General features: G+C 45.6%; 1 protein-coding gene across 4 annotated transcripts in view; it reads left to right on the forward strand.

Moving 5' to 3' along the window:
- The first annotated feature begins 2,790 nt into the window (after positions 1–2,790).
- The window catches only part of mal2 (mal, T cell differentiation protein 2), a 33,110-nt gene continuing 21,161 nt past the window's right edge, over positions 2,791–14,739 (forward strand). For all 4 annotated transcript variants that reach the window (XR_014620809.1, XR_014620810.1, XR_014620811.1 and 1 more), the window contains exons 1-2: positions 2,791–3,039; positions 10,562–10,732. Coding sequence is in view for 1 of the 4 variants with exons in the window: in XM_084336819.1 (XP_084192945.1) it covers positions 2,923–3,039; positions 10,562–10,732 (288 nt within the window). In the remaining 3 variants the exon portion in view is untranslated. The remainder of the gene's footprint in view (positions 3,040–10,561; positions 10,733–14,739) is intronic.

The raw sequence follows: 14,739 nt of genomic DNA on the forward strand, positions 1-14,739 counted from the left end.
CAGGGTGTTGCTGAAAAAGAGCATCTGTGCTCAGAGAACCTACCCTGGGTAAATAAAGGTAAAAAATGAAATGTCCTCTCTGTGCTTGACCCATCTTTTTCTGGAGGGGAAACCCTTGTGAGCACGGGGGGAGAACATGCAAACTCCACACAGAAAGGCCCGGGAGATACCCCACCTGGGTACCTGGCAACCCGGCAACCTGGTCCCCAAGTGGGAATTGAACCCAGGACCTTTTTGCTGTGAGGCGACGGTGTTAACCACTGCACCACCGTCACCCAGGGGCGTCGTTCTGGTATGGCAAGGTATGGCACTTGCCATACATTGGCAAATAAAAATGTAAAAATAAAAATAATTAATTTTTTTTTTTGTATTACAATTTTTTATGTTGATTTAGAATTCGAATGTCAACATTATGAACGAAGCTTCGAACTATTCGGTACAGCCCTAGCATGTTTTGATATTGTCAATTATCTCACTTTTACTAGGTGACTTTTACTGTGACTAACTGAAATATGCCCCAAAAAAAAAGGAAAATGGACATAGGGACGTTTTTTAATCAAAGGGCAGCAGAGACAAGTGATACAGGGACACAGGTAAGGTCTGGCTTAGTGATTATAACAGTGCAGTTCAGCATTCAGTAACCCATACTTTTTGTGAATGTGTTTTTGATACTACATTCTGTTGAACACACCTCAAAACCGTACTTAAGGAAAATTGGCTCAATTGCAAGAAAAGTAATAGACAGTTATGATATTACATTCTGCATAATTCGTATGCAAAATATTGTGGTTCAGCTGCTTTAGTCTGTTGACACATTTCTATACTAAAAATGCTTGTGTAGTCCTGTGTCATACCTAAATGTCATATAACTGAATTATTGCACAACTAATTTGACAAAAAAAATCAACCAAGTGGGGGAAACCCCCCCCCCCGCCCCCCCCCCCCCTCCCTCCTCGCCATACCTTGCCTTTTACTGAAACGACGCCGCTGCCGTCACCACTGTCTACCGTGTGTTCTTACCTGAACTTTGAACTCCCGCTCCATACCTTACTCCTCGTTGACATTCTTTACGATAAAGACTATTATGAGACATGTCAGTACTGTGTGTCTAGGATCTTCAACGGCTGATGTGTGGAGTAGAGCAGGACAGCAGAAGGCAATTGTTTTTTGTAACTGGTGGAGTGTAGTTGTGTATGATATGCAGTGGTGGAAGAAGTAGTACACAGTTCCTTTACTTAAGTAAGATAAAGGAGTAGGCTACTCTGGTCAAAGCAAAAGTCCTCCATTCACATTCTACTTAAGGAAAAGTAGAGACGTATTTTCTATTGAATGTACTTAAGTATCACACATTTGTGGATGTCTCCTGATCTAGAGACAGGTTAGTGTCCCTTGTAATGTCCCCCCTCCCCCCTACGGACCATTAGGGGTACCCAGACTCCATTTTGAGAACCACAGCAGTAGTGCCTAGATCAATGTTATCATGTCGATATATGTATTGATGAGGGAGTTATGAGACATACTGTACTTGTCCAGTCCACTTAGTTACCATTGAGTCTGACTCCAGTGCCACCATATCTAACAGAATGTAAACACTCCGAGTGTCCTTTGTGAGGTTAAGTAAACATTAGTTCACCTTACGCTCATTTCAGCTAAACATTAACACCGGCGGAGCAACAGGAAGTCGGTCTTGTGAAATACCCAATTTCACTCCACAATGTTCGTCTCGGGATCACAGGTGTTTTCTGTGATGTGTACATATATGGAGTTCAGGTTATTAATAAACAGTACAGGTGCATTGCAGGTGTGCAAACTCACTGCTTGGACTGCGTGCGAATAGCATTTGGGAATCGCTGTCTTTCCTGCGCCCGTCTCTCACCTTGGAATCTCCTCTAGGAGTCAACGCCAGTGTTTGATTTTAAATCCCCACTCGCTACACTGCCACAGTTAATCAGTAAACAGCACCATTGTTACTTAACCTACATGTCGTGCCCCCTCCTCCCTTCTGACAGCGAGGAGGAAATCAATAGCGTAGAGAATGAATGAATGAATGAAAACTTTATTTAACAGATTGCAGAATGGGTACAATACAGTACGGCTCAATACATACAATTGTTAAGGGGATGCAGACCAGAGAAAGACGTTTGTCTTGTTTCCATCAGGGTCCCCCATTTTCAATTCATATAGACATTTATGACATACACAACATACATGACATTTATGGCATAGGGACATATAGGTATTTAGTACTGATACATTTGTGACATAGGCGGTATTCAAATATACAGTACTGTTACCCCTAGATCCTGACAGAGTATATACATATGATGGGGAGGGGACTGTACATTAGGAGGGGGTGGGTGGGTGGGTGGGAGGGAAATATACATACGGCGGGGAGGGAATATATACATGCGGTGGGGAGGAGACTGTCTATTAGGAGGTGGTGGGGGTTTTGGGCATTTACGGTGGCCAGTTTCGAATGGCAGCCTCCCGTAGGTGCTCTTTAAGAGCTCAAGTTTCTTTAATAGTTGTCATACAGCGGTTTTGAATGTGGGCAGGGACTCTATTCTAACAAATTTGTCTACATTCGGTAAACCCCCATTCCAGCGCCGCGGGCTTCGCTACGTAATCTAACACACAGATAACTGCTCCCGGGTCTGATAAAGCTCAGAGACAGTCACAGAGAGAGCGTTTCTAGGGAGTGGCCACTGCACCTGTCCGACCTGTTCCCGGAACACATGACTCCAGAGGAATTTGCCTGGTCGAGCGATCGCTCCTGTTCTTTGTTGCGCTGAGCCCTCTCTGTGTCTTTCAGAGCTCAGAGGGAGAGGAGAGAGGGAGAGAGTGAAGAGGGAGTAACAGAGAGGGAGAGTGAAAGAGGGAGAGAGTGAAGAGGGAGTAACAGAGAGGGAGAGTGAAAGAGAGATGTCGGAGCCAGACATAAATCCCGCTGTGACCGATTTCCCGGCGCCCACTATCTCTCTCCCGTTGGGACTGGAAATACTGAGGACCTATTCTGGAGCTCTAATCTGTCTGGAGATAGTAAGTGTTGCCTTTTACAAGACATTTTTATCCAACTGCAGAACAAGCCACTGTTAATCCAGCCTATAGCTCTTGCAGATTCGGCAACCTACTGTTCTGTTATTTTGGAGAGGATAATGACCTTTTAGTTCTCTTTAGGCCTACTCAGATTATCTTGCAGTGTGGCACACAGACTGTCTGTACGGGCTACTCTCTGATAGTCAAACCTAGCAGTGTATGCTGCTAATCAATGTCTATGAGCTAGATTACACTGAACATAATAGGGGCAGGGGTTGCAGTGCATTGTGGGAGCATTGCGGCAGGGTTGCAGTGCATTGTGGTAGTGTTGCAGTGACAGGGGTTGCAGTGCATTGTGGGAGCATTAGGCTTGTTCAAGATGGATTTGGGTTTGCCTCGACTAGTAGACGAGAGGCGTCTCTACAATTCGTAGCCGCATTTCTGCAGACCCCTCTCTGATTGGTTGAACTCCATTTTTGCAGACTCCTCCCATTTCTGCAGACCCCTCTCTGATTGGTTGAGCGAAGCCCCTCTCTGATTGGCCCCCCGCATGAGCCGAGACAAGCTCCTCTAGCCAGGAGGCGTCTTCCTTAATGATAAGCAAGCAACAGAGAGAGAGGCTGAACGCAATTTATACGCATGGAAGTATTGATTACGCCATAACGAATCATTAAAAAAATATACCGTTAACTGGAATATGTTGTGTGTGCCTTTACACATGTTGGATAGGATTATGTAATTGGTTTGTATAGCGTCGCGTATAACGTTATTTCGCGTGACTTCACGGTTTATTCACATTTCACAACATAGCCAGCGTTCAACTTGTTTACACTCCCCACTTACTGTACAATGTAACATTTAGATTAACCCAGTTGTCTATCTGTATGTCATATGTTACGATGAATTGAAAATGGGGGACCCTGATGTAAACAAGACGAAAGTCTTTCTCTGGGGTCTGCATTCCCTTAACAATTGTATGTATTGAGCTGTACTGTGTACTGTACCCATTCTGCAATCTGTTAATAAAGTTTTCAATCAATCAATAACTAGACAGTTACAATATAACATTTAGATTAATTAACCCAGTGAATGCCTTAAGAGAGAGAGGCTGGTGGTCAAGTCAAGTCAAGAGTTATTTGTCACAAGTTGTTTATTAGCGTGCGGCCAGGAGCGCGCAACAAGATGGTATACATTATGGTATATGAATAGTATATTCCACTGTAGCAGTATATGGTGTGCTGTACATTTGAATCTGATCTAATTTTGCACACGGCCATCGCATTATAATGAGCTGGACAGGTGTGTAATGTGTGTGTGGTGACGTGAAAGCGTATCTGCCGCGCGAGACTAGGCGAGAGGCTCTCGTGAAATCGGCAGTGTCCGCCCTCTTAACTCCTCCCCCGGCTTCACTCGGCTACTCTCGTCTACTAGTCGAGGCAAACCGAAATCCATCTTGAACAAGCCTCATAGTAAAACCTGCGCAGATCTGCGTCCGCCTATCCCATCTCGAACAAGCCTATCATGACAGGGTTGCAGTGCATTGTGGGAGCATTATGACAGGGTTGCAGACAGTGCATTGTGGTAGCGTTATGACAGGGTTACAGTGCAATATGGTAGTGTTATGACAGGGTTGCAGTGCATTGTGGGAGCATTATGACAGGGTTGCAGACAGTGCATTGTGGTAGCGTTATGACAGGGTTACAGTGCAATATGGTAGTGTTATGACAGGGTTGCAGTGCATTGTGGGAGCATTATGACAGGGTTGCAGACAGTGCATTGTGGTAGCGTTATGACAGGGTTGCAGTGCATTGTGGGAGCATTTTGACAGGATTGCAGACAGTGCATTGTGGTAGCGTTATGACAGGGTTGCAGTGCAGTGTGGTAGCATTAACATGGCCCCCCTAAGAACCACCAGGGTTAAAATCGTGCTGAGCCATGGATGCACGCATAAATACTGACCGCTATGAAAACCAGAGACAAAAAATGCTCTGAACTTCATAAAAGTCAGTCAAAGCTTGCCAAAAGCTCAATCAGTAATCTCCAAGCCCATGTGGATGAACTTAAACAGCAAAGAAACAGACTAAGAAACGATGTAAACACCATGATCAAATATGCACACAAAAAATGTCATCAATGACAAAACTGAGGAAAAGTAAAACAAACCCAGTGAACTTTGGAAATGGCTCAACAACCATTGAACTAGGCTGCAGTATAAAACTAAAAACCAGATTTACAAACACAAACATAAAGACAGAAAACACTCTCATCACAGACAAGCTGGATGTGGCCAATTACTTAAACATTTTCTTTACAAACATAGCCACAACACTGGTTAATAAACTACCCTCCCACTCAGGGAATTTTGGGGTAGAACACATCCTAGCCTTCTACAAAAACCTAGGGGTATGCAAAGACGACTTCAAACTTGAAATGGTAACAACAGATAAAGTACTAAAAAAACTGAGCGCCCTGCCGCCCTCCAACCTAACAAGGCCACTGGCCACGACAATATCCCCTCCAAGAGACTCAGCAGCCGCCATCACCCCAGTCATCACACACATAATAAACCTCTCCATAAAACAGGGACACGTACCCAAAGACTTCAAAATTGCGAGTGACCCCCCTGCACAAAAAAGGCAGCAAATTAGACCCAGACTACCGCCCTGTTTCTATTCTTACCTCCATCTCAAAAGTAATGGAAAAAAATTTCTACGAACAGGTCGAAAAGTACCTTGGGGGAAAGAAAACTAATCTACGAATTCCAATCTGGCTTCAGAACATCCCACTCCACTGACACATGCCTTCTGTATTTGAATGACCACATCAAACAAGAGGTGGACGCGGGCAAATACTGCAGCATGGTCATGCTGGACCTCCAGAAGTCTTTCGACACTGTCAATCACTCCATTCTGATTGACAAACTAAAAGCGATTGGTTTTGATAGTTCATCAATGAGCTGGATGCAATCCTACCTGGAGGGGAGAGAACAGATGGTGGAGGTAAACGGTACACTATCCCCCCCTCCCAGTGAGCTCTGAACTTGGCAGAATCTGCAACTGGCTCGCTGATAACAAACTATCATTACACCTGGGTAAAACAGATTCCATTCTCTAACAAACTCAGCAAGGCCAACGGCTTCTCTGTTACAGTGGGTGACAATATTGTCACAAGGAAAGATGAAATTACATATGGGTTCCATCCTAGAGGCAAATCTTTCCTGTGACAAAATGGCAACCAATGTAATCAAAAAAGTCAACCAACGAACAAGATTCTTTTTTTTATCCACTTTTTCTCCTATTTTTTTTTTATTTTTCTCCCATCCCAATTCCATTGTGCCAATTCTCCCCTCCCCTGTCTTGAACGTTGCTTGCATATGCCCCCCACTGGTCGGTTGTAGGGAGGATAGAAGCCTTGCATCATGTGTCCCCTCCGATACACAAGGAGGCAGCCTGTCACATCTTTTCACCTGCCAGCGCGGACTCTCATTGGCGAGGTGTAACGTGTGGGAGGCTCACACTACCCCGCCATTTCCTGTCTCTGCTGTGCAGGCGTCCCCAACAGACCTGTAGGAGTCGCTGTCCACAACATCCAGATTACCACCCATCGACTTCCACCCGCTAACTCTGCCAATTGAGTTAGTATGATGGCTGGCCCAAGCCGGAGGCAACGCCGACAGCCGGAGTTGGACCCGGTGGCGTGAACACTTTGGGCAAACAACATGTACTTCTGCGTTTCCCTGATTGGCCAGCGTTGGCCAGCGTTGGCCAGCGCTCTCCTTTGTGAATACCAGCCGCTCTACGCTCGTTCCCTACGCCGCGCATGCGCATGAGGCTCCCCCCAGGTGCTCGTTTACAGAGTGTACAAATACAAATACGCTTGTGTTATGATACAGGAGCTAAATAGGAAGTACTTGAGGTCGTTGTTAAATACGTGTGTGTTTTAATAAACAGTATAACTGTAAAAGTAATGTTGAATTGTCATGTCGTGGCCCTAAACTAGACAAAGAGGTTTGAAAATACGAGCGTCTTGCGAGAGCGGCAGGGTTTGGCGTGTAATGACTAGCGATGAATATTATGTGTTTTAAATATGTTGCGACCGTCGGATTGTTGTTAAAAACTGAGGGATTATGTTGCGACCGTCGGATTGTTGTTAAAAACTGAGGGATACTAGCTAAGGTGTGGGGGAGTTGGCGTATATAAGTTGATTGCTTTAAAAACGGAGAGAAATGTCGTATTTACGCTGTTTAAAATGGGGTGATGGGCAAAAATCTTTGGTTTTAGCTTAACGATAGCCATGCTAAAACGCTAGCACAACATTAGCACCTAACCTAACAAGCTTAACAAGTCAGCGATCTTTTTGTGAGACTAAACTCTCCGCTCGGTGGCAAATTGTGTTGATGTCGGTTTTGTTTCATCAATAAATGAGGCAGAATACACAGTGACTGTATCCTTTTTTGTTTATTGCACTTGTTCCTGCTCCAAATGAAATCCTATGCGAGACATTAAAGATGGCGGCTTTCTGTTTTTGTGGAGAGCCTCCAACGAGTGACGTGTCTCTCTTCTGACCAATCAGTGGTCTGCAGTGTTTCACGTGACTTTTCTGGTTACCGGCGTAGGGGGAAAACGAGCGTAGTGGGCTGGCCGATCGCTGGCCAATCAGAGAAACGCGGAAGTACATGTTGGTTGCCGAAAGTGTTCACGCAACCCGGTGTCTCTTGCGTTGGTGACGAGCGCAATGTCCGCTGCGCCACCCAGCCGCCCAACGAACAAGATTCTTGTACCGGATCTCCTCTCTGGTAAATAAGAATACCCTGAAGACTCTAACAGGAGCACTCATTCAAGGGTACTACGACTATGCTTGCACCTCATGGTACCAAAGTACCTCAAAGGTACTAAAAACTAGATTACAAACATCACAAAACAAACTGGTCAGACTACTGCTTGACCTTACTCCTAAAACCCACCTCACATTTTGACAACCTAGGATGGCTTAGAGTAGACGACAGAGTACAGCAACTTGCAATGGGCCTGGCCAAGGGACTAAACACGTTTCGCAATTATGCCACAAAAATGTGGAACGCTCTACCCACAGCCGTAAAAATAATGTGAATCCCTACCCTCCTTCAAAACCGCTCTCAAAGAGCACCTACGGGTGGCTGCAATTCGTAACTGGAACCCCACCCACCCAACCCCCTCCAATGTACAGTTTTTCCCCCCTCGAACGTATATATCTTTTTTTATGATCTCCTTCTCTTAAACAGTACTTCTTCTTCTGGCGTGTGTCTTTAGACCTGCAGCTCCGTTGAGGCAAGCCAGGCCAATGTTTCATCGTCCAGTTCCATCAGACCATGTTCTCCATACGTTGGCCGGTGTTTGGGGCAACTAGTGATTATATGTTCCACAGTCTGTGCAGGGGCTCCACACTCACATGAGGCACTGTCCCTGAGGCCCCACCTCTTCATTGAGGCGCCATAGCGTCCGACGCCGGTCCTTAGGCGGTTGAGGGTTGTCCACTGCTTCCAGGGCAAGTCCTGACCAGAGACGTCCAGAGGGTCATTGATGTAGAGGTGCAGCCTGGAGGGTTCTGCTGACCTCCACTGGTCCCTCCATCTCGTCCTGACCCAGGAGGCCTTGGAAGTGTCAGATGGTGTTGTGTGGAGTAGCCTGTAGGCTTGCATGGAAAAGGGGCGCCGTGACTTTAGGCACACACGTTGTGGTGTCTCTGTGGTGGTATTGTGAAGGAGGTGGGATGCACTGATCTGTGCCTTGTGGGAAAGGTCCAGTGCGGCTGCTTCTCGTCTGATGGTAGCCGGGGCGATACCAGTGAGTACGGGCAGTTGGTTTACCGGTGTGGCTTGTAGGCAGCCAGAGACTGTCCACAGGAGGCTGTTGAGGACAACATCCAGCTTCTTCACGTGGGTGCTACGGCACCAGACCGGGGCGCAGTACTCTGCAGCAGAGAACACCAGGGCCAGTGAGGAGATGTGCAGTGTCTTATCCACCATGACGCTCATCTCACGGGTCGCTTCCTGTTGTTGAGGTGGAACATTGTAGACATTGTCCATGCTGAGCTTGAGACGCCAGTTCCTCAGGTATGAAGACAGGATGTTCATATCTTCAGTGAGGCCCTCTTCGGCTGCTTCCCAAGTTGGCTTGCTGAGTAGGATGGCCAGGTCGTCTGCATAGCCATACTGCTTTGATTGAGTTGCAGGCAGGTCGTATATGTAGATGTTAAACAGCATCGGTGCCAGCACTGAGCCCTGTGGGACGCCATTCCTGAGTTTCCTCACTCTGCTGCATTGGCCGTTGCTGGTGTGTAGCCGGAAACTGTGGTTGCTCAGCATCTCCACGATGAAGCTCACCATGTGCTTGTCTGGGATGGTTTCCAGAAGCTTCATGTGGAGACCACGCAGCCAAACAGTGTCGTATGCAGCTGTGAGATCCAGGAATACAGCGCTGGCCTTCTCACCTGCCGCGAAGCTGTCCTCTGTCTTGGCACAGGAGGGTCACCTGGTCTGCCATTTTTTTTTAACCAGTACTGTATATTTGTATATCTTGTATGTCATAAATGTCAGGATGTAAACAAGACAACAGTATTTTTCTGGTCTGCATCCCCTTAACACAATGGAGGCCAAACCCGAGATAATTCGGGTTAACTCGCCAGCGGTTGGGCGCCAGACCCAAGATATCTCAGGTTTTGGTTGTTTATTCTTTTATTCGATATTTGTATTCATTATTCCTCTGGGGACCTTGGCGTTACCCCAGGCGGACCTTTCTTTTTCGGGCGAAAGGAGCGGTTATAACGGTCGGATTGAGAAGCATCAAATGCTCCCGATGCATGATGTGTGGTGGATTATGTTGGCGACACGATCACATCAATACTTGGAATCGCGATCAGATAATTGGAATATTCTTTTTGGGGTACATCCTAGTCAAGGTAAGGGCTATATGATATCAATCCTGCATTGATCCAACCATGTCTTCACCTCGATCCGAACGCGTGTGTAACGTTACTCCACAACGTATGCCGTTGGTGACGATCAAAGCATAAAAAAAACTACCCCCCCCCCCCTTTCATGCATTCATGATGAAACATAATACCTATAATATGGATTTGATTTGAGAATAGTAGCGGGTCCAGGCAAGAAACGGTTATAGTATAATACATGCATGAGGCTATTCCTCAGCATTTCAGGAATTACCACTCTAAAACTATACTTATATTCACCACGGTATAACACAGGAACGTATGGATGAAATTTTTTATTATTTTTCACATATTGAACGATGGATAGTTGATGTCAAATGGGCCATAGTATTGTATCCATAGCTGAATGTAGTATTCTCTACTTTCTCCTCAGTTAATCAGTGAGTTAGTATGGATCCTGAATGTAGTATTCTCTACTTTCTCCTCAGTTAATCAGTGAGTTAGTATGGATCCTGAATGTAGTATTCTCTACTTTCTCCTCAGTTAATCAGTGAGTTAGTATGGATCCTGAATGTAGTATTCTCTACTTTCTCCTCAGTTGTTCAGCGGGCTAGTATGGATCTTGGTGGCGTCCTCCAACGTGCCTGTGCCGCTGCTGCAGGGATGGGTGATGTTTGTGTCCGTCACCACCTTCATCCTCTCCTCCGCCTATCTCACTCTCTTCATCACCGGTCTGGCTGACAACATTAACACAGACTGGAACTTTGTGGTAAGGCAGATCAATCGATCTTTCTATCTATCTATCTATCTATCTATCTATCTATCTATCTATCTATCTATCTATCTATCTATCTATCTATCTATCTATCTATCTATCTATCTATCTATCTATCTATCTATTTATCTATCTATCTATCTATCTATCTATCTATCTATCTATCTATCTATCTATCTATCTATCTATCTATCTATCTATCTATCTATCTATCTATCTATCTATCTATCTATCTATCTATCTATCTATCTATCTATCTATCTATCTATCTATCTATCTATCTATCTATCTATCTATCTATCTATCTATCTATCTATCTATCTATCTATCTATCTATCTATCTATCTATCTATCTATCTATCTATCTATCTATCTATCTATCTATCTATCTATCTATCTATCTATCTATCTATCTATCTATCTATCTATCTATCTATCTATCTATCTATCTATCTATCTATCTATCTATCTATCTATCTATCTATCTATCTATCTATCTATCTATCTATCTATCTATCTATCTATCTATCTATCTATCTATCTATCTATCTATCTATCTATCTATCTATCTATCTATCTATCTATCTATCTATCTATCTATCTATCTATCTATCTATCTATCTATCTATCTATCTATCTATCTATCTATCTATCTATCTATCTATCTATCTATCTATCTATCTATCTATCTATCTATCTATCTATCTATCTATCTATCTATCTATCTATCTATCTATCTATCTATCTATCTATCTATCTATCTATCTATCTATCTATCTATCTATCTATCTATCTATCTATCTATCTATCTATCTATCTATCTATCTATCTATCTATCTATCTATCTATCTATCTATCTATCTATCTATCTATCTATCTATCTATCTATCTATCTATCTATCTATCTATCTATCTATCTATCTATCTATCTATCTATCTATCTATCTATCTATCTATCTATCTATCTATCTATCTATCTATCTATCTATCTATCTATCTATCTATCTATCTATCTATCTATCTATCTATCTATCTATCTATCTATCTATCTATCTATCTAATATAAATCAATTATATTTGAATTCCTGGACTGGCTGTGAAAATCTGAGTGTTCAGTGTGTTACTGTAACTCTCCCCTCCCCCAACAACAACCAGAACAACCATTGAGGTGCCCTTGAGCAAGGCACTGAACCCCCAACTGCTCCAGTGAAGTTGCCCAGTAGCCAGCAGTGTCAGTCTGTGGTTGTACTGGGAAGCTCCTAGTGGTCAACAGTGTCAGACTGTGGTTGTACCGGGCAGCTCCTAGTGGTCAACAGTGTCAGACTGTGGTTGTACCGGGCAGCTCCTAGTGGTCAACAGTGTCAGACTGTGGTTGTACTGGGAAGCTCCTAGTGGTCAACAGTGTCAGTCTGTGGTTGTACCGGGCAGCTCCTAGTGGTCAACAGTGTCAGACTGTGGTTGTACTGGGCAGCTCCTAGTGGTCAACAGTGTCAGACTGTGGTTGTACCGGGCAGCTCCTAGTGGTCAACAGTGTCAGACTGTGGTTGTACCGGGCAGCTCCTAGTGGTCAACAGTGTCAGACTGTGGTTGTACTGGGCAGCCCCTAGTGGTCAACAGTGTCAGACTGTGGTTGTACTGGGCAGCTCCTAGTGGTCCACAGTGTCAGACTGTGGCTGTACCGGGCAGCTCCTAGTGGTCAACAGTGTCAGACTGTGGTTGTACTGGGCAGCTCCTAGTGGTCCACAGTGTCAGACTGTGGTTGTACTGGGCAGCTCCTAGTGGTCCACAGTGTCAGTCTGTGGTTGTACCGGGCAGCTCCTAGTGGTCAACAGTGTCAGACTGTGGTTGTACTGGGCAGCTCCTAGTGGTCAACAGTGTCAGACTGTGGTTGTACTGGGCAGCTCCTAGTGGTCAACAGTGTCAGTCTGTGGTTGTACTGGGCAGCTCCTAGTGGTCAACAGTGTCAGTCTGTGGTTGTACTGGGCAGCTCCTAGTGGTCAACAGTGTCAGTCTGTGGTTGTACTGGGCAGCTCCTAGTGGTCAACAGTGTCAGACTGTGGTTGTACCGGGCAGCTCCTAGTGGTCCACAGTGTCAGTCTGTGGTTGTACCGGGCAGCTCCTAGTGGTCCACAGTGTCAGACTGTGGTTGTACTGGGCAGCTCCTAGTGGTCCACAGTGTCAGTCTGTGGTTGTACTGGGCAGCTCCTAGTGGTCAACAGTGTCAGACTGTGGTTGTACTGGGCAACTCCTAGTGGTCAACATTGTCAGACTGTGGTTGTACTGGGCAGCTCCTAGTGGTCAACAGTGTCAGACTGTGGTTGTACTGGGCAGCTCCTAGTGGTCAACAGTGTCAGACTGTGGTTGTACTGGGCAGCTCCTAGTGGTCCACAGTGTCAGACTGTGGTTGTACCGGGCAGCTCCCATGTCTACTACAAACCTTTCTTGATGAACAGGGTTTCACAGCAGCTGGTCTCAGGGAGGTTTTCACACTCAGTTCCTGTAAAGAGACTTCACTGCAGCTCCAGACACTTGCTTCCACAGGCCTCTATAATACAACTAATCATTAACTCAAATTGACAAGATAGAACCAATAGAATTGCCCCAATACACTATAGTAGTTTAAAAACCTGGCCAAGCTACAATAAAACACAGTTCATCATTATATTATTATAGTATTATAGTTCATATCAGTCCATTCACTTCTGACTAATAGCCAGACCCCGCGTTCTGGTGCCCAAATGAACAATTAACTCTCTGGAACTTCCTCATTCCTCAGGGCAGCGTCTGATTGGATAGTTAGCCAGAGGGGGGAGGGATAGAAGCAGGAAGAGCAGGGTACAGACCAACCAAAACACATACACATGTAATCCCTCCCCCAAATCTCCTCCAATCATCTCTTAAACCCCTATGTACAAGCCTCTCAGTTATCATTGTCCTGGTTGCCCAAACATGGACTTCCTCCATCCGAGAGTCAATCAACAGTCAGTACTGTATTATGGACTTCCTAAGGGCAATTTCCAGAGGGAATACAAGCAAAGAAGGTTAGTGACTCACCGAGGTGATGACCAACTAGGCAGTGGAAAATAATTAGCCATTTTGCAGACCCATAGACTGACCCTCAGACAGACCCATAGACTACCCTCAGACAGACACATAGACTACCGTCAGACAGACCTATAGACTACCATCAGACAGACCCATAGACTGACCCTCAGACAGACCCATAGACTACCCTCAGACAGACCCATAGACTGACCCTCAGACAGACCCATAGACTACCCTCAGACAGACCCATAGACTGCCCTCAGACAGACCCATAGACTGCCCTCAGACAGACCCATAGACTACCCTCAGACAGACCCATAGACTACCCTCAGACAGACCCATAGACTACCCTCAGACAGACCCATAGACTACCCTCAGACAGACCCATAGACTGCCCTCAGACAGACCCATAGACTGCCCTCAGACAGACCCATAGACTACCCTCAGACAGACCCATAGACTACCCTCAGACAGACCCATAGACTACCCTCAGACAGACCCATAGACTACCGTCAGACAGACCCATAGACTGCCCTCAGACAGACCCATAGACTACCCTCAGACAGACCCATAGACTACCCTCAGACAGACCCATAGACTACCCTCAGACAGACCCATAGACTACCCTCAGACAGACCCATAGACTACCCTCACACAGACCCAGTCTAGCCTCACACAGACCCAGTCCAGCCTCACACAGAGACCCAGTCGAGCCTCACACAGAGACCCAGTCCAGCCTCACACAGAGACCCAGTCCAGCCTCACACACAGACCCAGTCCAGCCTCACACAGAGACCCAGTCCAGCCTCACACAGAGACCCAGTCCAGCCTCACACAGAGACCCAGTCCAGCCTCACACACAGACCCAGTCCAGCCTCACACAGACCCAGTCCAGCCTCACACACAGACCCAGTCCAGCCTCACACAGAGACCCAGTCCAGCCTCACACAGAGACC

Source organism: Notolepis coatsorum (genome assembly GCF_963971535.1).
Source record: "Notolepis coatsorum genome assembly, chromosome: 19".
In the NCBI taxonomy this organism is placed as follows: Eukaryota; Metazoa; Chordata; class Actinopteri; order Aulopiformes; family Paralepididae; genus Notolepis; species Notolepis coatsorum.